The 22,755-nt window shown below is 47.9% G+C and overlaps 2 protein-coding genes across 3 annotated transcripts in view; both read right to left on the bottom strand.

Moving 5' to 3' along the window:
• Window positions 1-5,431: 5,431 nt before the first annotated feature.
• The window catches only part of LPCAT2 (lysophosphatidylcholine acyltransferase 2), a 51,974-nt gene continuing 34,650 nt past the window's right edge, over window positions 5,432-22,755 (bottom strand). The window contains exons 12-14 of one of the 2 annotated variants that reach the window (XM_059668019.1): window positions 14,417-14,515; window positions 10,441-10,576; window positions 5,432-7,661 (exon numbers count right to left, since the gene is read on the bottom strand). In XM_059668019.1, the coding sequence (XP_059524002.1) occupies window positions 7,477-7,661; window positions 10,441-10,576; window positions 14,417-14,515 (420 nt within the window). In that variant the 3' untranslated portion in view covers window positions 5,432-7,476. The remainder of the gene's footprint in view (window positions 7,662-10,440; window positions 10,577-14,416; window positions 14,516-22,755) is intronic. The other variant, XM_059668020.1, reaches the window with a different exon arrangement.
• Window positions 19,497-20,451, bottom strand: CAPNS2 (calpain small subunit 2). The gene has a single exon (XM_059668021.1). It carries the CDS (start codon window positions 20,320-20,322, stop codon window positions 19,567-19,569), a length of 756 nt encoding a protein of 251 aa, XP_059524004.1. The 5' UTR covers window positions 20,323-20,451; the 3' UTR covers window positions 19,497-19,566.

The raw sequence follows: 22,755 nt of genomic DNA on the forward strand, positions 1-22,755 counted from the left end.
AATAAATCCACTTGGTCATGAATTTTTTTTAAAGCATTGGTGGATTAGATAATTGAATCTATATTTACAAATGAAGCAGAGTATTACTGATCATTCTCCTATTGCCCTTATTTAATTTTGGCATCAAGATATTTTTCTCTGTTAAGTATGTATAATATTGGGATCATCTATTTCTTGAATGTTTAAAACTGACCTGTAACTCCACCTAGGGGTTATTTAGGGGGGTTGATTTTAAACTAATTAAATTTTTATAATGATTATAGAGCTATTCAGGATTTCCTTCTTCTTAGATTAGCTTTTTCTTTAAAATATTCATTTGATCTAAACTTTCAAATATATCTATAGAATGTATTTCATAGTCTTCTGTGATTTTTAAATTCTTTCTCCATCTATAGTTGTGCCACATTTAAATTATGAACATTGTCTTTCTCTTAACTTTCTGGAGGTTTCCTAGAGGTTGCAAAACCATTGTACAACAATATCCCAACCAGATAATAACACCGATGCAGTCGGATACAGAGCATTTCATCACCACAGGATTGCTCATTTCGCTCTCCTTAGCCACTCCCACGTCTCATCCATTCTCACGTCCCCCCTTAACCTCTGACAACCACCCGTCTTTTCTCCATGTTTATAATCTGTCAGTTTAAGAATGTTTTATAAATTTTAAGAATGTTCTATACAGATGGTAAAAAAGACAAATGTAGGTACTAGATAAAATGGCACCTATACTGTCCCATATATAATACAAAATCATCTGTGTAAGTGACTAACCGAGATTTGTATATGAGATAATTTGCATAAAGACACGTGAGGAAGAAGGAAAGCACGTTCCATTGCTAGGGGAAGAGTCAGCCAGCACAAAAACCAAACAGCCCCAGGGATGACAGCGATGGCGACACAGTAACGAAGACTTTAACGCTACTATTATAAGTACGTTTCAGAACGTTAAGAAGGCTATGAACACACCGAGGGAACACATAGGGATCTCACATGAGCCAAACAGAAACTATGAAAAGAACGAAGTGAAAATTCTAGAAGCAAAAGACGCGGTCTCTGAACTGAAACCGTTAGAAAGCGGATTAGATACTGCAGAAGGAACGATCAGAGAACGTGAAGGGAGGGAAACGGAAATGACCAGACTGAAGCGCACTGAGGAGGACTGAAAAAAAGCCAACGGAGACTCGGGGGGCTGGTCTACCATCTGTGCAAATGAGGAGAGAAAGGTGAGGGGCAGGACCGTTATTTAAAGGAGTAATGGCTGAAAAGCTTCCTGATTTGATGAAAAGTCTACACCTACAGATCAAAGAAGCTCAATAAACCCCCCAAAGGATAAACATTAACAAAGAGTCATGCCGAGGGCAATCAGAATAGAACTTCCCAGCACTAGTAATAAAAAAAAAAATGTTAAAAGTCGCTGGATGATAAAAATGCATTATATACAAGAGAACTATGAAGAGAATTACTTCTAACTTCTCGTCATAGACAATAAAAGTACTGAAAGCAGAAAGTCAACCTAGAATTCTGTATTCAGGAAATATTCCTATAAAACGAGGGCAAAAATAAAGACACGTTTGGAGAAAAGAAAGCTGAGAATTCATTGTCAGACTTGCACAAGAATGGTTCAAAGACATTCAACAGGAAAAAATGCTGGAATTGCACAAAGTAATAAAGAGTGACAGAAACAGTACACATGCGGATAGATAGACCCTTTCCCACACATTTTCACTTGACTGTTGAGAATAAAAATGATACTATCCATGGAGTTAAAAACCCGTAGGAGAAATATGACAGCAGCACACAGGAAGAGAGAGGGTCATATGGGAGCATCTTGTTGGGAGGTTCCTGTTATATTAAATGAAAGATGCGTATTGTAAACTCTGGAGGAACCACTCACAGTATGTAAATAAGTGTGGCTAGCTAGTAAGCCAAAAGAAAATATGAAATGATAAAATAGTTAAAAATTGTTTAATCCAAAATAAGTCAGGAAAGGAGGAGAATAGGTCAAAGGTCAGATGAAAGAAATGGAAAGCAAAACGCCAGACGGTGGATTCAAGCCCAATCATACCGATAATTACAGTAAATGGAAGTAAACTAAATGTTCCAACTAAGAGATGGAAATTGGCCCTGCCTAGTGCGGCTCAGTTGTTTGGGCATCGTCCCATGCAATGAAAGGTCACCGGTTCAATTCCTGGTCAGGGCACATGCCCGGGTTGTGGGTTCAACTCCTACTGGGGAGTGTGCAGGAGGCAACCAATCGATGCTTCTATCTCACATCGATGTTTCTCTCTCCCACCCTCTCCCTTCCTCTCTCTCTAAAATCAATGAAAACATGCTTAAAAATAAAAAAGATGGAAATTGTCAGACAATATAAAAATGCAAGACACAAATGGACCACGAAATCCTTAAGAGATGCGTATTAACTACTAAGACACAGATAGGTTCAGAGAAAAATGACTACTAGTCATAAGAAAGTTGGCGTGATTCGCGCGGCAATGGTAACAACAGGACGAAGAGCACTGCTGGAATTAAAAAGGAATATTCAGCACGATACAAGGGCCAGTTCATCAAGATGACATAACAATAAAAAATAATTACGACCTCGGGCAGAACTTCAGACAAACTGGCAGCGGACCAAGTCACAATTATAGTTGGACGTTTCAACCTCTTTCAATCATTAACAGAACAAGTAAACACAACCATCAGCGAGGATAAAGAAGGATGCGGGGCTATCAACAAACGAGGTCTAACCGATATTTATAGAACGTTACACCCAGCCCCTGCAGAACACACATTCTTTCCGAGCACACGTGGGTCACGCACCACCATCCACCATTCGGCTGGGCCATGACATGAGTCGTACAACATTTTGAAGAACTGACCATAGGAAGTTCTCGGCCTCGACCTCAAAACCCAGGCCAAGACAGACACACTTCCTTGTTGTTTTCCTTTCCCAGAGGGTGAATGTTCCTAGTTCCTTCTCTTACTGAGCGTGGTCCTTCAAATGTCTGCTTGTTTCCTACCGCGAGGTCCCAGTTCCAAGTCCCTCCCCCCCGCCCCCATAGAAAATCCTTGTCTTTTGTCTCCCGGAGCCACGAAACACGAATTCGCATTCTTACAGAGATCGGCCCATGTCCACAGGTCAACCGTGACTTTCACGCCTTCTCACAGTTCTGGTTTTTTCGGCTCCCTTTTCATTTCTTGGCTTTTATGGGTTTCCCTTTGTATCCTTCACACTCAGCCATCTTTTAGAATATGTTCGTGATATTCTGTTTGGCATGCTTGGGGTTTGGTGGCCAGAGGGCTCTCAGATGCGCCAGTTTCCATGCTTCTGGAACCTGAAGCCGCCGGCCATGTACTTCTTCAGTTACTTAGGGGTTCAAGTTACCTTGGCCGAATCAGAAGTCCCCACAGTTAGAGCCAGATGGCCTTGGGCTTGCATTCCAGCCCTGGGACTCACAGTTACGTAACCCTGAGCAGTGAGGAAACCTTCCTGAGCCTTAGTTTCTACGCGGGTTTCTACATAATCCGGGGTATTCTAGTTTGTTGTAAAGACGATCTCTATTCTAATACAACGCAAGGCAGGCGCGGTCAGGGAAAGATAACATTGCCCTTATTCATCCATTCATCAAATACTGAGCGTTTACTATGTGCCCGGAGCATCTAAGTGCTAGGAAGAACAGACAATGCAGACATAAACAAACCATTTCACACGCGTGTAAAAGCAATCGCAAGAAAAGGCCACACGATTGAGAATGTCTGCAGGGACTGACTGGGCTTTTGACATTAGGTGATGGGGGAGTCCTATTAGATTTAAAGTTGGAATGAAGTCGAACATTTAAAAATTAGATTAGATGGTTGCACAATTCTCTGAATATGATGTATATATATATATATGTGTGTGTGTGTGTGTGTGTGTGTGTGTGTGTGTGTGTGTGTGTGTGTTTTTAAAGGCACTGAATTATACGGTGTGTGAATCACATCTCAATGCAGCTTTTATTTTAAGTCTGAATGAAGAAGAGAGAGGCAGGTGAAAATCTTTGGGAAAGAATATTCCAGAGGGAACATCAGGACAAAGACCCTGAGGCAGGAAGGGCTGAAGTCAGTTGGAGGAAAAGAAAGATGGGGCGGAGGGAGTTTAGAGGGGGAGGAGATGGAGATGGTTGAGGTCTTGTCTGCATCTATGACAATGGAAAGGGGACAGTTCCCGTGTCTGGGAGTCATGTGTCTGCACTGCTCTGCCTCATGCAGAGAGCAGACCACGCATCTTCTAAACAGAGGCAGTCTATTTTATTTTATTTTTTCTTTTAATGTATATTGGCATTTGCATTATACATTAGTTCCGCTGCTATTATAAATATGTTTATATTCTCTACAAAAGACCCACATGATTTACCGTGTGTGTGTTTTACCAGAGGTGGTAGCAAGTGTCATAGCTGCCAAGTAAAACATTCTTTAGACACTAAATAATATTCTTTAGACACTGTCATTGTAGACGAGAATAAAATCTGGACACCATGAGCAGACACAATATGACCTTCCTTTGAGCACAGCTGGTAATATGGAACCCTCACCTACACACCCAATACTAAAAGCTAACCCTGTCCAAGATTCTGGATCGTGGAGCACATGCTGAAACAAAAACAGTCCAACAGCTAATGAGTCAGTGACTGACCGGCTAACAAAGACACCCAATGACTGAACGTCTCACACAGAACTGAAGTCCACATTTGCAGAGCACTCATCACATAACCACTCCCAGTTTCTGTTGTCCTTTAAAGGAGAATATTCTGATGCCGGGATGAAGGCCTAAGGTAGCATTTCCAGCTTCCCCCGCCCCCCCTTAATTTTGAGGCGCTCTCTTTGACATATCCGTGGTGCCAGCTCTCACGCTTGGCCGCCGGAACTCTGACAGCAGTGGTAGAGAATGAAACGCACTGTGCACACGAGAACGTGGTCCTGACGTATGTAGGGTGCCATCGTCCCTCAGTGGGACTCTCCTGATTGAAATCTGGCTTCTAGGCTTCAGGATCTACTATTTATTTCAGAGAGGACCCTGTTTTATGTAGTTTTACATAAAACTACAGTGCATGTAAGTGATTTCAGGAAATGCAATTCCTTACTATACATCCCACGCGGAGCAAGGCCTCTTTAAAAGAAGTTTTGGTTAAGGTGGCATAAAAGTAGAGGCCAAGTCTGAATAGACAGAGGATCATGGCTTGGGTTCCTGCACACCCACCCGCCCCTCCACCAGTCCAAGGTCAACTTCTTTATGAACACGAGCGATTGCACCCTTGGCTAAAATGGGAGTTTTTCATTAGAGTAAAATCATGTCTGACATTTCATAAAGCTTCAATGCAAACAAAAAGGATTAATCATATTCCTAAATATGCAAGCAAGCAAGTTCAAACCACAATATTAAAAAGGCCTATTACGTTTGAGACAAAAGAGCAAAACCAGAATTTTTTAATGGCCATGATTTTAGGTAGCAGTTCTGTTTGTTCATAATAAAATAGGAATATTACACTGGCAGAAGTGGAATTAAAGGGCATACAATATTATTTTAAAACAGGCAGACAATGGGCTCACTTCCAAGAGCCTCATAGACAGCTTTTAATTTTCAATGATGCTTTTCCATGACCCGTAGAATTAACATGTGGCTTTTCTATGATAAAAAAACAGTCACGGTACCTGAGTATTACATACATTCAATTGCGGATGACAAACACTATTGGAAACCTAGACTTTCCTAATTACTTAAGCAATTGTTTCCAGTTCATTCAGTGCTTTTTGTCTAAGTAGCTTTAAGATACATAAAAAGCAAACAATTACATATATATATATATATATATATATATATATATATATATACACACTCCGACAAAGTTTCTAGTAAGCAATTATTCAAATACACATATACGCAATTAAATTAGAACACTTCAGTGCTTAAGATGTAGAACTTATGTTTAAAGTCATGACTCTTGATTACATATAAATGCCAACACCTCTCTCATGAGACTTTCAACTTCAAAAATGGCCTTCCTCACACACTGGCTCGGGGGTGACTCACCCTGATATTCAGAAACATAAGCAAAACAAAGCGTTTAAATGCAAAGACTAAATTCAGAATCTGAACCATTTTTATGCATTATATTTAAAAAATCGCTTTTCTTCAAAATTTCCAACATAAACCATACTGACAACATGTGTACATGCATGACAACCAACAAAAATGGCACAAGAGGGAAATCATTGGTTAACCAAAACGATAGGCGTCGCTGTCAGACGCCTGCCTGGGGGCTGCATGTGGGGTTGCTGGCTTTTTGGAGTCCCTAGCTTTGGGGGATGCCTTAGGACCTTGTGTGTTTCCCTGCCCTGGAGATTCCTCAGACAAGTTCGAAAACTCGAGCGGGCATCTAACAAAATAAAACCCCCACCTGGATGGTAACATTATGAATTCTAATATCATATCAGTAGAGGAAATCGGATTCATTTACTGGGCAAGAGCTGCATTCTACGCTGTCCGGCTCAAATTAAACTAAACTCTGTGGCTCACAATTCATTTTCCCATTAGGCAATCGATGTTCCCTTCAATCAGGCAATTCCCACTTAGCCTGTGGCCATGGCTGCTGCCTGTGAAAACAAAGTTCTATATCAGGTCGTGCAAAAGGGTCTGATTTCCCTCCGCGGGTGGTTTAGGGGTGCAGGCGACAGAGAACAGGGATTTGAAGAGTCTCATCTAATTAAGAGAGTTCTCCTTTCTAATCCAACCATAGCCACTGATCCAAGAAAATGGAAATGGGCCGGGGGAGAGGGGATGGGGGGGGGGGGGAGTAATCTGTAAAATCCTCAGACTCTTCATGCTTATTTCCAGAGTGGAAAGGGACTAGAGATGACAAAATAGTACTTATTTTTCCTTAGAAAACTCTTTACTGTGTGGATACGCTCCAGGAAGGCAGTGCACTTCATTCATTTGGATGTGTAAACTCAACGGGAGAATCTGCAAAAACACGCTTATCACCAGTAAACCAATTGGCACAGGACACTATGACAGGCAAAAAGATATTCCTTGACCTACACGGGTGAATGGAAGCATCTTAATAAAATCTATCATTTTTATAAAAAACCTTTCCATTTAAAAATTTTAAAAAATTTATTCCTCACCCGAGGATATGTTTTTAGTGATCTGAGAGCTAGAAAGGGAGAGAGAGGAATATTGATGTGAGAGAGAAACGTAGATCAGTTGCCCACCCCTGCACATGCCCCAACCCAGGATGGAACCCACAACCTAGGTATGTGCCCTGAAACCTTTTGGTGCATGGGAGGATGGTCGACCAACGGAGCCACCCAGCCAGGGCAGTTTTCCAGTTTATACATCGCCATGACTCCACAAATCATAGTTATACAATACGACTGATCAACGCCGCCCCGATCTCAGGGAAAGCTGCTCCGTCCTCCTTCCTGGGATGCCCGCTCTCAGTCATCTTTCTTGTCTGAGGGGCTCTCCTCGCGGCTCTCGGGACTGACTTTATTACTGGCCGTGGCGGGCGCCGCGGGGCGCTCCTCCGGTAAGGAGAACACGTGGCCGGCCTGCAGCTCCAAGTATGTCGTAAAGATCCTCGCATATTCCGGGTGCTTCAGGGCAAAGCTTTTAAATTCCTCTAGAAGAAGGGAGGAAACCAAATCCAGTTCAATGGAGGCGAAGATTCTTTTGACATATGACTTTAATAAGATAATTACTTGCAACTCCTGACTCAACCCTCATAAATGCGGACAACGGCTTTGGAAGACAGCGTTTCCATGACCTAGTGAAGTTGAAAGATACGCATGTCCTGGGGCCCATTAATTCTACCCCCAGCGTGTAGAGAACCTAGAGAAATTGATGCCTAGTGTGTCCCGGGAGACATGGAGGAGAATTCCGTGGCAACATGCTGCTGTAAGGCGATGAAAATGAAGGGACAGCCGTGGTGCCAGGATGCAGATGCAACTTAAAGCCTCTGTGCTGAATGACACAAGCCAGATACAAATGAGCACCATTTGTCTGAGTCTGTTATATAAATTCCCAAAACGCAGGGCAAACAGAAATGGAGGAGAGTTTATGGAGCTTGTTTAGCAAAGGGAACCTGGTCTTTGAATCAGCTTGCTGGTGGGTCTATAAAAATAAGGGATTTTAACCCAATGTCCTATTTCTATCCATTGATTTAATTTTGAATCCTATGATAACCAGGAGCCTGCTTCACAGCACATGGGACGACCCAAGAACTCTTGAAGATGAAACCAGTCTTGGTGACGAGGAAGTCGCCAGACTGAGCCCGACTCATTCTTTGCAACTGCAACGGTGTTTGCAGTCACAGACTACAGTGGGGCCTTGACTTACGGGTGTCCCGACTAACGAGTTTTTCGAGATACGAGCCATCTCTCGGCCGATTTTTTGCTTTGAGTTGCGAGCTAAAATTCGGGTTACGAGCCAGCTTCAAATACCCCACCGCTAGTTGGCACAGCGAACGTCACAGTGAATGCCACATCAGCCCAGCATCACGTGTCTCACTCGTTCACTTTTTGATTTGACATACGAGTAATTTGAGTTACGAGCTCCGTCACGGAACGAATTAAACTCGTAAGTCAAGGCCCCACTGTATTTTATATTCCAGATCAGGCAAGCTATGCATTGTTCCTCTGAACACCCCGAACACAGGTTCCCCTGTGTCGGTCTGTGTCAATGACGGAGACACGGAGGACTTAGGTGACTTCTAAGATAAGTGAACTCTGATTTTAAGACTCAGGCTCTGTTCAAAAGATCAAGGTCTCTGTCCTCTTTGGGGATGTCTGTGGCATTAAGGAGAAACTCGCTCCTAGAAGAAGTGCTGTGAGCTAACTTTGAAATTGGGCATTAATGTGGCTAATGGAAAACCAAGAATGCAAACCGTTTAAATGATCAACAGTGAAACCGTTGAAAAGGTCACATTTATGATACATTTAATACCTATTCCTTTATAAAGTTATACCTAAATATCCTAGATATTCCTGAAAAAAAAAAAAAAAGGTGGACTGGTATACTATTGGGAAAAGGGAGATATTCTGAAAAGGAAAAAGCTGAACTCCCCCAAACAATGCAGGTTTTCCTGTAAAATTATTAAAACCAACAGGCAAAATGATGACTACCGACAAAGAACCTTTAGTATTAGCTTCCACTGAAATAGCGATTGCAAATAGTTTTCCCAAATTTGGTAGTTCAGAGGAATAGAGTCTTATGTATGAAAGAAAAATGGTCAGAGGAGGAGTATGCATGGGGTTTCTGACTCATAAGTTTTATCTCGGTATATACTTCCCCATTCCCTCCTGCCCTCCCTCCCTCTCCTTTTTTTTTTTTTTCCTTAAATGAACTCACTAGAGTAAGTGTGCTAGGCACTTAATTACCTAAAATAGAATAAAGGGCAGCCAAAATGACAGTAATTAAAACAAGAGTAAGAGAAATTTGTGATCTCACGTCCCCACCCCATAAAAGTGAAGCCGAAACTCTTTGCACTCATTGAAGAGGCGTCCTCTGCCAGCCTCAGGTAGAAGCCTGGGGAGCCCACACCGGCCTGACATCTGACGTCTGTGAGCCCGCCCACCGGCCACGTCAACGCTAAGGTGGTCTCTCTGCTGTGGGGTGCTTCTCGATGACCGCACTGTGAAGCCGGTGGAAACGGAGGCACCGTCCTTCTGCCGGTGGGACTTGTTCTGATGTGTGGTCTTGAGCCATTGGGAGAAAGGCCGGTCACGGATGGACCAACCTGCCATTTGGCCAGAAGGCCTTCCTCCCCACCGTCCCTCCCTCACGGGGGTGCCAGCAGCAGGACATGAGGCAGCGAATGCGAAAGCTTACGGAAGCCGCTAACAGTAGCCATCACCAGGTGGTTTAGCTACGACCATTATGGTTGGCACCTCAGCCCACATCTCTTTGCAGTGGTTCCCATCCAGTTGGGTTAACTTGCTCGCACCGTGTGGCCACGCTGACAGCAGACGGGACAAGCCCTCCAGGAGGGAGGGCAGCAGATCTGAGCGATAGGAGAGGCGCTTGGGTGTGGGGGTCAATGGGGTGGGTCCTACAGCCAGGTGGTCTTGGTTGTGGAACCCTGACTCTGATATTCTCTAGCTGGATGACCTTACGTAAGTTACTTAAATTCTTTGAACCTCAGTAAAATAATAAAAGGTACGGATGAAATAGGCTTGCTGTAAAGAATAAGTGAGTTAATCTGTATACAATGTTTGGAAGACTACGTAGCATATGGTAAGTCCTCATTAATTAGCTACTACTACCACTACACTACAACTGCTAGTACTATCATCATCATCATCTCTATGGTCAATATAATTAGTGGAAGGCAACAACACTCTTGTCTTGAGAGTCACTCCATAGTCCGGATAAACTGAGTCAGGTGCTAACTGCCTACTCACCATAGGACACAGAATCGCCCTGGGCTATCTCCTTGAAGAGACCAGAACCGTCCAGGTCGGGCACCCCCAGGGAAGCCTGCAAAATGGTGGAAAACTCTTCCTCTGAGATGTAGCCGTCCTCATCAAGGTCAAAGAGCTGCCGGAAACAGAAAAGAAAAGGGAGGAATAATCTCAGGAAATAAACTCTTGCATAATGCAAACATTACTCGTGCCTGGGCCAGGGATACGTTCCTGAAGAAAGCAGGGTGTCTGTGGCCCTCGCTACACATCTAGGTGAGTGGGGGGAAGAGACGGAATTAAACTAGGGGCCGCCACAATGTGAAGGACAGAAGGACATGGGAGTCCCGTGGAGGAGAGAAGGGGGACGCCTCTCTGGAGAGGTCAGGGAAGGCTGGACAGAGGAGGTGACATGTGAGTTGGGTCTTAGAATCTCAAGAGACGTTCCCGGAATATACAAGGACTGGCAGGGAACTGCCTGGGGCTCAAGTCAGGAGACCGAAGGACAAGCAGGAATCAGCCCACGGAGGAAATGTTACGGCTCACCTGACCCCGCAGGAGCATGTGGCTGGGAATGTGGTGTGGTCACATGTGAACGGACAGAGCTCTTTGAGGCAGAGTGTGGAGGTGGGATCGGGAGGGGGGGTGGGGTGGAGGGAGGGGAAGGTTAATAAAACTAGAATCAGGAAAACCAGTTAAGAGTCTGGGGTGGAAAAGCAGGAAGGACACAGGAAGGGGAGGAATTATAAGGAAGCAAAAACAGGGCTTGCATATCGATTAGAGGTCAGTATGAAAGAACGGAAGGATTTTTTCTAAGTCAAGTAGCAGAACAGAAACACTGATGGACAACTAGTATTCCATATTCAAAATCCTCTCCTGGGTATTAAAAAAAAAATTAATGATGTAAGTACGGACTCTGTGCAGGCACCGCTCAAAAGTATTCAAATCCCTTTACATGTATCAACTCATTTAACCCTTACAAGAGTCTTAGGTATGGGTGGTGCCATTATCAGGCCCATCTTACAGATGAGAGAGCTGAGGCCCCGGGTAACTTTCCCAAGATCACACCACTCCTACGTGGCAGAGCTGGGATCCACATCCAGGCAGATAATACCTAGAGTTGCTGTTGGTAAGGGATCCACTTCTGACCAAATGCAAGGTCAAGAACAAGAAAAAACATGACAGCTAGACATGAGGCAAGGTGTGATAATCATGAGGTGCACTGCAAGCAAATACAGAGTAGTGTTGTAATTGTCCGTGTAATTCCAAGTTGTAATTTGCCGCCCGTGCTGAGAAAGCACTGACTTCCAGTCTAGTTTCTACCTCTGAGCCCCTCCTGGCAGCCAAGACAGTTGGAAAGTGAAAAGTGAGTGAGCATTTGTTTGCCCAAACTATGGCCTCAGGGCCTTGAGGGCCCGAGTCCTCAAACAGTAATTGCCAGGATTCAGACCAGCTGCCCTCCCGCAAGCCCTAAGCTTTCATCAAAGGCTGACCATCCTAAACAGTCCTCACCCACTTGCCGAACAGGCCAAGTGGTTGCCACACTTGGTCTTCGGTGGCTCTCACTTCCATACGAGTCCCCTTCATGGGTCCACACTGGGGACTTTGACTTCCTCTCCATCTGTCAGTTGTCACGCTACCCTAGATCCCAGGCTCTTATCAGAAGTTTAACACCCGAGTTTCCTCTGGGGGTGTGATAGCTCCCGGTCCCACAGAAGACTGGAACACTTAATTAACCAGAACATCCTGCCTTTCCCAAGACATGGCCCGAGGCCGTGCGGACCCTCCCTGGAACGGGAGTGACGGACAGAGCCCGGGGGAGGAGTGCAGGGACGTTTCTGGAGCTGACAGGGCCGTCACAACGGCTCCCTCAGCCACAGTCCGTGCCCACTGCCACAGCTGAAGCGCTCTGGCCAATATGCTACACCTACAGGTCACCTACACCTTCATGGTGACATGAGATCAAAGATGGGATGTCACCTGTGAAGTGCTGCCCACATAAAAGAATGTGAATGGATCATACATATACATGAACATATATATATATATATATACTAGAGGCCTGATGCACAAAATTCGTGCAAGGGGCTTGGCCCTTGCAGCCTCAGTGGCTGCCTCGGCCCTCACAGCCCCAGCTTCATTTGGAAGGTAGTCTGGAAGGTCATTTGGCTGTCCAGTCTAATTAGCATATTATGCTTTTATTGTGTGTGTGTATATATGTGTGTGTGTATACACACACACACACACACACACACACATATATATATATACTGCCATAATATTTTCAAACACATCCGAGAAGGTTAAAAAATAACCAATACAAAGCATGACCCCTGCCTTACTGAAAAATAAAAAAAGCTAATTATAGTTTTAGGTCCCCCTTTCCTCACCCTGCCCCCCAAAACCAAGGTCTGGGCCAGACAAAAATCTCAAGACTTCTCTATAAACAGTAATTACTGTGACGAGGGCCACATTTTCTATCAGGTCTTTCATTGGTGAACCCCAAGTGCACATCTGGCCGACTACACTTGTAATTACGCAGACGTTCCCAAAACAGAACCAGAAATATCTGGACCGGAATAAGTGAGCCACAGGTATAATTTTAGGTTTCATGATGAATAAGTCTGTAAAAGCCAACAGCGTTCCCCTTGGAAGGAGTCCTGGCCTTGCCTCCTGCTGACCATCTGCCCAGCATCCACCACGTCGGTCCCTCGCAGGCCTCCCGGTTAACGGTTCACACCGATCGGACATAAAGAGGAAACCTGGACCTGCGGACTCCTCGGTCCCGGATGGGAGACCCGGACATTTCTGAGGCTCTCCCTGGGGGTCTCTCAGAGGCGAGAGAGGACTCGGGCAGGAAGTCTTTCTAGATAAGAGGGGGGGTCTTGTTGGGGTCCTGGGGGAACCATCTTCTCAGAGAAAACCAGGAAGGAATGAGAGGGGGAGACAGGGATTGAGAAGGCCCCTCAGCTGTCACCACGGACAGAAGCACGGGGACCATGTGGCCGAATGGTGAGGTCGGCAGCCACAGCTGGGCGAGACAGATGGGAGAGGGAGTTTGTGTTTTACTTGAGAGCAGACCGTATAGGATTAGGATTGTGAAGGGAGCGCCCCCCTCCCCATTTAAACACCAACTAGATGCAGCCCCTTTCAACTCAGAAGAACCGAAAACACACGTTGGGAATGTATTCTTCCATCTCTCCCTGTTTTTAAATTTTATAATGTTTTTTATTGAGTTTAGAGAAGAAGGGAGAGGGAGAGAACCAGAGAAACATCAATGAGGAGCCTCCTGTACCCACCCCGACTGGGCCTCAAACCCACAACCTGGGCCCGGAGGACACTCCAACCAACTGAGCCACACCGGCCAGGGCTCTCCCATCTCTTTTTTGCACATGGAAGCGATGGATGAAGCCGGGGTCCCCATAATTGAAACCCATGGGGACTGGGGCCATGGTCCTATTTGTCTGTCCCCCCCAACACTGCTGTGAATACATGTGATACCACAGGAAGGGGGACCCTGGGACATCTTGGATGGGTTCATCTGGGGCCACCCCCACAAAACCAACCGCCTCAGGAAAAACACCTTTAACCCGACCTCGGATACACAGAGCGAGAGGCAAGAACAGATCCGAACTTCCCGAGGGAGGAAACAGGGTGACGAGCGACAGGTGATTATGTATGATCCTCACGTCGGGGCTTGGCAAGAGGGAGGCAGAAAAGAGATAATTTTTTAAGCTAATTTGTGAAGCCGCCTGCTCTTCGGCTCCGACGCCGAGACCTGGGCCGCCGCCAGAGACCTTTGCGCTTCAGCGGGTGCGTGCGTTTCCTCTCTTCTCAGCAGCAACGGTCTTAATCGCATTAGCCCTGTCACTGCAGATCTATACACCGCGTAACAGACGCGCCGACTTCCAAATCATGCACTTAGAGTCAACCCCTGTTTGTGGGGCAGCGCGAGCGCGCTCAGCGGGGCTGACAGTACCTTGAAGGCCACCTGGATGATCTCCTCCGTGTTGGCGGGGTTGCACAGCACAGCCAGGCCGATCACGTACTCCCGGAAGTCGATGCTGCCGTCGTGGTTCTGCGAAGGGACGGGAGAGATCGGTGAGCAGGGCCGCCCGCCGCCCGCCGCCCTGCAGCTGGCACAGCCCGCAAGGTGAAAGTTGGTCTGCCGGCAGCTCAACACCATCCACCATCGTGAGCTGAGCCGACTGGGAAAAGAGTTTGTGCAGAGGTGGAACAGCAAGCAGGGCCCGCCCCCCCCCCTCCCCATTCCTCGTTCACGAGGAAGAAGACGGTATGTCTGTTTAGCAGCAAATACAAACATGTTATCACCAAGGCTCCCTTAAAGGGGCTCCACGGCACCCAGCGTGGTTCTTTTTTAAAAATATATATTTTTTTATTGATGTCAGAGAGGAAGGGAGCGGGGGAGAGAGAGAGAAACATCAAGGAGGAGAGAGAATCATGGATCGGCAGTCTCCTGCACGCCCCACACTGGGAATCAAGCCTGCAACCTGGGCCTGTGTCCTGATGGGAATTGAACCGTGACCTCCTGGTTCACAGGTCGACGCTCAACCACTGAGCCACGCCGGCGGGGCCCAGCGTGGTTCTTGAGCTCAGCCTGGCCGGAGCCCCTCTGGAGGCAGGACCCAGGGCTTCCATCCCATGGGGGGCTGAAGCACACCCTCCCCAGGGAGGGAGGCCCTGCCACGCTGGCCCGCCCCAGTGGGTCACTAAAGCGTCACTGAGCAACCGCCACCTGCAGGCAATTAAAGGGGGAGGAAAGGGCAAATCGAGGCAACAATCACAGCCATGTTCTTCCCTCTTTCCAGCCTGGATCTGCAATAGCCAGCAGCCAGGGGGCGGACCTGAGCTCCCTCCGCGGCCCCTCAGGGTACCAGGCCCCAGGAGATGCAGCGGCTAAGCCTCCGACACGACACCTAACCTGACACTAGGGTCTACACACCCCACGAGGTGTTGTTTCATGAGGGCCACGCTGGAGAAGGGGTCGGCCATGCTCACCCGGGCTAACTGATGGCAGCACATCAAGGCCTCGCCTAGACAGGAACTGTGCCAGGACGAAATGGGCAGAGAGAAGAGAAGAGAGAGAGAGAAAGGGGGAGAGAGGGGCAAGGCAGAGAGGGAGGGAGGCGGAGATGGGAGAGAGAACTAGGAAGGAAGGAAGGAGAGAAGAGGAGAGGAGAAGAGAGGAGAGGAGAGGAAGGAAAAAGGAAAAATGAGATGGGAGAGAGGGAAGGAGGGGGAGGGAGGAAGAGAACCTTAAATGCACTATGACTACCATCCCAGGTGTTAGAGTCATTTTGGCAGCAGAATCGTCCAGGGATGAGCTCCCAGATAAACAATGAACTAGTAGCAACACGGCTAGGGCGGGACTTGATGGACTAACCAATGTTTGACATCAGTGAGAGTGTGAGCTTACATAGAACAGAACCGGCCCTGCAGCAGCCAACAGAGAAGGGCTTGTGTCGTGAAGATACGCTACAGGCACATAGGGCGTCAGTATTCAACGTCAGTCCGTGTTCAGTTCCCCAGGAGGGTCAGGGAGGAGGTGTCCTGTTTACCCGAATATCCCTTAGGAGTGCATGTCTACTCACGTACCGACTGTAGGACCAATTTTCTAGGAGTCAAATTGTTTTCCAGTGGTTGTCAACCTTCTGGCCCTTTAAATACAGTTCCTCATGTTGTGATCCAACCATAAAATTATTTTCGTGGCTACTTCATCACTGTAATGTTGCTACTGTTATGAATCGTCATGCAAATATCTGATATGCAGGATGGTCTTAGGCGACCCCTGGGAAAGGGTCGTTCGACCGCCAAAGGGGTCGCGACCCACAGGTTGAGAACCGCTGTTTTATCCACTTAGCACTACAGGTAAACTTTGGAAATCAGTAATTCTAAGAGCATTCCAAGATCAACAGGTACATCCAAACAGATTTCTAAGACCCCACTATGGACGAGTTGCGCAATCCACCGAGGCTGCTATAGAAAATCAACGTTTACAAGTACATGCACTATTACTCACAAAATATTTTGAAAGTGCCCTTTAAAATAATGTATGAACATTGACTATGTTGGGTACGGAGCACACAGTACTTTTCCTGCCACAAGTCGTAGAATTCAGTGGATTAAATGGAGATGAGGGTGTTTTTCAAAATCATCTGGGGTATTTTGAAATTTAAAAATGTAGAGGTGCAATTTCACGTATTTTTTTTTTTTTTGAATCCATGAATGGTATTTCCACCTTACTGTATTGATTGCACTGCTTGATATTAAAAATTTTAAAATGATGGGATGGAGTTACAGGAATCAAAGGCCTTCATCTTAGGCTATAGGTATGCTCCCACGTAGAAATGGCAAAATTAATATATATATATAAAAATATATATCAGGTAAAATACTCCCTCTTACATTGAAAACGTGCCTTTAAAACAGGCGTGGGCAAACTTTTTGACTCGAGGGCCACAATGGGTCCTTAAACTGGACCGGAGGGCCGGAACAAAAGCATGGATGGAGTGTTTGTGTGAACTAATATAAATTCAAAGTAAACATCATTACATAAAAGGGTACGGTCTTTTTTTTTTTTTTTTTAGTTTTATTCATTTCAAACAGGCCGGATCTGGCCCGCGGGCCGTAGTTTGCCCACGGCTGCTTTAAAACATCAACTATTGGATGAAAACTAAGAAATCTATTTTTTTTAAAACTTTTTTTGTTGATTTTAGAGAGAGAGGAAGGGAGAGAAACACCCACCGGCACGCCCCCTCCTGGGGATTGAGCGCACAACCTGGGCATGCACCCTCACCTTCTGGTGCCCGGGATGATGCCCAACCAACAGCCACACCGGCCAGGGCAACACGAAGACACTGAACTGCCCGTTCTCTGCCAAAGATCTGATTACTCGGACAAATCCAGAGTTTGGACAGAATGTTCCAGCATCCACACTAGAGACGGAGGTTGTTTGTACAACTTTTAAACCTTCGTTCGTATAAAACGCGTTTGTATAAATATACAAACTTCCCTATTCTCTGAAGAGAGCAGAAAGGAGGAACACGTAGGTAGCTTCACGCTCTGCCCGTGCCTGCGGGAAGGGACTCACAGGAGAAACAAGAGAAAGGCTTCCTACCGCCCGCAGTGGGAGATCCTTGTCTTAACTTTTAGAAAACATTTAACACGAACTGAGGGGGGTTGGGGGGGGGGGGACCGTGCGGCTACACTGCCCTCTCCACAGCCATCGCGCGGAAAGGTTCCATGACAGCTTCATGTTCTGAGCTCCGACAAGGCCGTGTTCCTGCCCCCGTGCCCGACGCCTCCGTAAGCTCACCCTGAGATAGCGACCCTGACCTCACCATGGCTGCTGGCAGCGGCCTCACGCCTGCCCAGCCGCACCCGGTCCGAGCGGCACAGCGGACCAGGCTGAACTTGCCATTCCCCGAGGAGTGTGGAAGGGACCCATGTGCTCGGCCCGGGGCGGAATCACACGCGTGTGGTTTCATACATGTTATGTGACGGAGATGATGCTGAGGGCTGGTCACGGGCCAGTGACATCATTTCCACAGTTACAACTTTCCTCTTAGGGAGTCCGGGGGGGAGGAAGAATTCACCTTCCAACTCGGGGGCGGGGGGGGGTCCTTCGAAGGAGGGGAGAGGGAGGAGATGCCCTGAGAACCGGAGACGCAGGCGGGGGACCCACTGCAGAGCAGGCGGGTGAACCGAGGCCGAGTCTCCACGCGCAGACTCTGGACTCTGCCCACGCCGCCCTCACTGCCTGACTGGGGATGACAAAGCCTAGCCAGGGGCCACCCCCGAGGAAGGCACGGCGGGGGTGTCCCTGTCTCGGATGCCCCTCTTCCTTCTCCGGACACGGGCAACGCCGACCGCCCTGCTGGGCCCTGGTTTCGGCTGAGACATTTGCCAACTACTGTGTGTGGCAGCCTTCCTTCAGAGCTGTGGCCGGCGGCTCTGGCTGCTCGTCAGAATCACGAGGAAGCTGGGAAGATACGCGTCTCTGAGCCCCACCGCTACAGGTTCTTAGTGAACCCACTGGAGGGGGACTCGGGGACCAGCCTTCCCCAGGAGCTGCCCCGTGAGTGCCCATTTCAGCCAGGCCTGGGACCCTGCACGGAGGGAGCTGTGGCATTGATATATAGATTTACAGAAACATATACATCTCTCTATGGCTCTATGTATCATAGAACTGATTACGGTTTATGTAAGTTTTCCTTTCTTTTTTTTTCTTTCTTTCGTTGCTTGTTTTTTTTTCCTGCCTGGTTTCCAGAGAGGAACAACAACAACAATAATATTCCTTGTTCCAGGGCAGGGCAAGACGTGACAAGCGCTAGCTGGGAGCCGGGCACGCCTGATCTCGTATGAAGTCCACGCCAGAGGGATCATGCTGGTCCTTACGGCCGCCAGAGACATTCTGGCTGCGGGTCCGCCCTCCCCCCCGCCCCAGACCCACTTTACAGATGTAAGGAAACCCAACCAAATTGCTACATGCTTTTTCCACCGCGAAAGAATTCTAGAACTTGAGACAGTTGCTCCACCATAAAAAAAAGACTACTACCTTTCTATAAAACGGCCTCATTCCCCAGTCCTGAACCCGTTTCTGTAGCTAAACAGGTTTCAGGGAAAGCATTTTCCAATGTATTTACACCATGGAAATGCCAGATGCAGCATTAAGAGGAAACACAGATTTTGAACTTCCCTCCTCCTTGCCTTTTTAGAGCAGAAAAAAAAAAAAGTAGTTCCCAACGGCTTTTTTTGATTGATTCCAAATGTTTTTCAAAAGTTAATTCTCACCAACAACAAACCTCTTGCTCCTTGGAATGCATTCACTCTATGAGCAAGAACCGATCTAAACCCATTGTCTTACAACCCCACCCTGTACCCCCACCACATCTGTGAGTCCGTACAGATCCAGCATCTCCCAACGCCGACACACAAACCACTCACAAGCCTGCTCGTGGCCAATCTGTTTTAATTAAGCAGTAAAAAGCAGCGCGAGTCCAGGAGATGACAGCCGGGGTGGGGAGACGGACGGGGGGGGGGGGGCGGGGTAGGGGGGTGCTTTCGGCAGGCAGTCCTGTCCTCCGGGGGTGGGGGGGCCTGCCCGCCTCAGGAATACATGGTCAGCTGCAGCCACTCCTGGATGGACACCTGGATCCGGCCGTCCGCATCCCTATCCAGGGACTTGAAGGCCCGGAACATGGCATCCAGGCGGACCAGGCAGCTGATAAAGCCGTTAAAGTCCATGCTGCCGTCCTCGTCGTCGGCGTAGCGCCGGACGATCATGTGGTGCAGCTGGTCACTGAGCTGGAAGCCGGCGGCCTGCAGCGCGGCCCGCAGCTGGGAGTGGCTCAGGGCCCCGGCGCCGGCCTGGTCGAACTGCCTGTACACGCACTGCCACTTCTTCAGGTTGGTCCACAGGTACTTGAACTCCTCGAAGCCCAGCTTCCCGTTGGTGTCGTTGTCCATGACGGACACAATGCTACGGCAGGTGTCCAGGCTGAAGCCATCCGTCTTCAGGTCCTTGTGCTTGGAGAGGACTTTGTTGAGGATGTGCATGAGGTCGGTGGCCCCCACCTCCATGTCCGGGCCCGCCAGCTGCGCAAACTGCTGCCGAAACCGCCTGACCTCTTCGCTCTCGTGGGCCTCCACGTTGGTGAAATGCTCCTGGGTGGGCGGGGGCTCTGGGGTGTACTGAGCGGCTGCCGCCTCGCTGATGAGATTCACAAGCCCGCCAACGATCCCGCCAACATTGCCCCGTCCTCCTCCTCCTCCTCGCCTCTGACCTCCTCCTCCAAGAAGGCCTCCCAGGGCTTCCCCCAGGCCCCGATCTGCCCCTTCCAAAAACGCCTTGGCGAGAAACATGCTTCCCGCTGAACGAGAGGGATGAGGAGAGCCGGAATGGAGCCTGCCCAGCTCCCGGGCGGAAGAACTGGCTTTTCTGTCCCTGCCTCCGCGGCACCACGCCCCACGGCCCACATGCAGCCCACATGCCCTGGCTCACCTCCCACTGAAGTTGCCTGAATTCCACTAGGTCCTAGCACCTGCCATTTTTAGGGAGCTCTTCTGATAAATATTCCTCGTCTATAATAATAAGAGCATAATGCGCTAATTAGACCGGACGTCCTTCCAGACGAGGCCGGGGCTGCGAGGGAAGCCCGGGTCCCGGGTGCCAGAGGGCCGGGGGAAGGAAGGCCCATTCTTGCATGAATTTTGTGCATCGGGCCTCTAGTGTGTCTAAGAAATACTCGTAAGTGCTTGTGCGTAGGGCACATTCGAAGCAATGACGTCTGTAAATGATCCGTGTGCCAGCGATCTCGGTGCTCTCCCAGCACGCACTTTCCTGACAGAGGTCAGTGACTCAAGGGAAGCGAGCCGCTCTTTTCTAAGGGACATTTACGAGCAGAATAGAATGGGAGAATGACTGGCAATGGGAGTCTATGTACCTGATCCCCTTCCTTTGGCAAAGATTTCCAAAATCCAGTGTCCTTAAGAAAAATGTGGAAGGGGGCTTTTTAAAATGCAGAGATTCCGCCTGGCTGGCGTGGCTCAGTGGTTGAGCATCGACCTATGAACCAGGAGATCAGGGTTCGATTCCTGTTCAGGGCAGATGCCCAGGTTATGGACACGGTCCCCAGTAGGGGGCATGCAAGAGGCATCTGATCAATGATTCTCTCTCATCATTGACGTTTCTCTCAACTCTCTTTCTTCCTCGCTGAAATCAATCAAAAATATATATTTTTTAAAATAATAAAAATAATAATTTAAAAAATGCCGAGGTTCTGATTCTGTAGCCAGAGATCATGAGCTATATATTTGGAATCTCTTTTGAAATGTGACACTCACACAGAAAAATGTACAAACCACTAAGGTATAGCTCAACACTTCACAGACGGCACACCCCCATGTCAAGAACAGAATGTCAGCAGCACCCCCAAAGCCTCTTCGTGCCTCTTTCCTAAGATACTCTCTTCCCTGAAGGGGAACCACTAACCTGTCATCTAACACCACACATTCCTTTTTCTACCTGCAACCCATGGAATCAGGCAACATGTACTTTTTGATATCTTGTCCTTTAAGTTTTTTTAAAAAATATATTTGCTTTCATTGATTTTAGAAAGGGGGAGGGAGATGGAGAGAGAAACCATTATGGGTACCCCAAAGGGGCGCAGTGAGTTCCGCTGAGGAAAGGCAGCATGGACCTGCAGAAGAGGATAGCATGCAGGCCTCCCCATCGCTTGAGTCAGCGTTCTCCAAGCAGACATGGGATGGGAGGGACGGGAGAGTAAGAATTGGACTGGGAAGGGGGTTGAATGCCATGTGTCAGCCCATCACATAGGTTACTGTGGGGACCACTGACAGCTCAAATATGAAGTAAAAAAAAAAAAAAGTAAAAAAGACTAGATAGAAAATGAATTGTTAACTGTATGCTCCTAGTATTGACTGATGGCTATTCTAATACTGGAGGCCCAGCGCACGAAATTGTGCGTAGCTTGCCGCCACTTGCCGCCACCTGTCACTCGAGCCACCACCCCGCCCACCACCACTTGTTGCTGGCTGCTCGCCACCCCACCCACCACTCGCCAACCCACCCATGGTGGGGGGGGGGGGGAGGACCGAGAGGTGGTCAGTGCACCTCATGGCTACTGGTCGAGCGGTCGTTCTGGTCGTTCCGCTTACGGTCCCTGGCCGTCTATTATACAGGATTATCAGGGAGGACTGGTGGCTAAGGAACATGCTCTCTTGAGGACATGAAAGCGATGCCTCCCTCTGCCACACCCAATGGCTTGTGTAACATTTTCCGACACAAGTTTTATGGCATAATGACTCCAATAACTGGTCTCCTGGGTACGATAAAGGCCAAATGTCTTCCTTAACCACAAAGCAGCGGCACCACAAAGGGAATGTCTTCCTTTGGGGGGACCCCAAGGGATTACTTGGCCTCAGGCAGATTTAAACCCATTCGTATACGCTTCTCTCCGAGGAAACCGGATGGCTTTGTCTTTATAGTGCTGGAAATTAGCTTGATGGCGCTCACTGCCACATAAAATGCGCCTCCTTGTGCCCGTCTGAAGTGTTTCCACCCGGTTTCAATCCAGTTCCTCTCGTTTGTTTCCTGTGAAGATGGAGGGCATTTGGCTAACGGTTTCTCAAAAGCCATCCCAGGGTAAATGCTGTTATTAGAGCAACGAGCCTTCTCTTTCCTGGACTCTTTAATGCCCTGAGGCTGTTTATTAGAACTCTGGTCGCGGTCTGGGCACCCCTACTGCCTACATCTGGAGAAACAACCTCAATTTG

This window comes from Myotis daubentonii, chromosome 15, assembly GCF_963259705.1.
Source record: "Myotis daubentonii chromosome 15, mMyoDau2.1, whole genome shotgun sequence".
Taxonomy (NCBI): Eukaryota; Metazoa; Chordata; class Mammalia; order Chiroptera; family Vespertilionidae; genus Myotis; species Myotis daubentonii.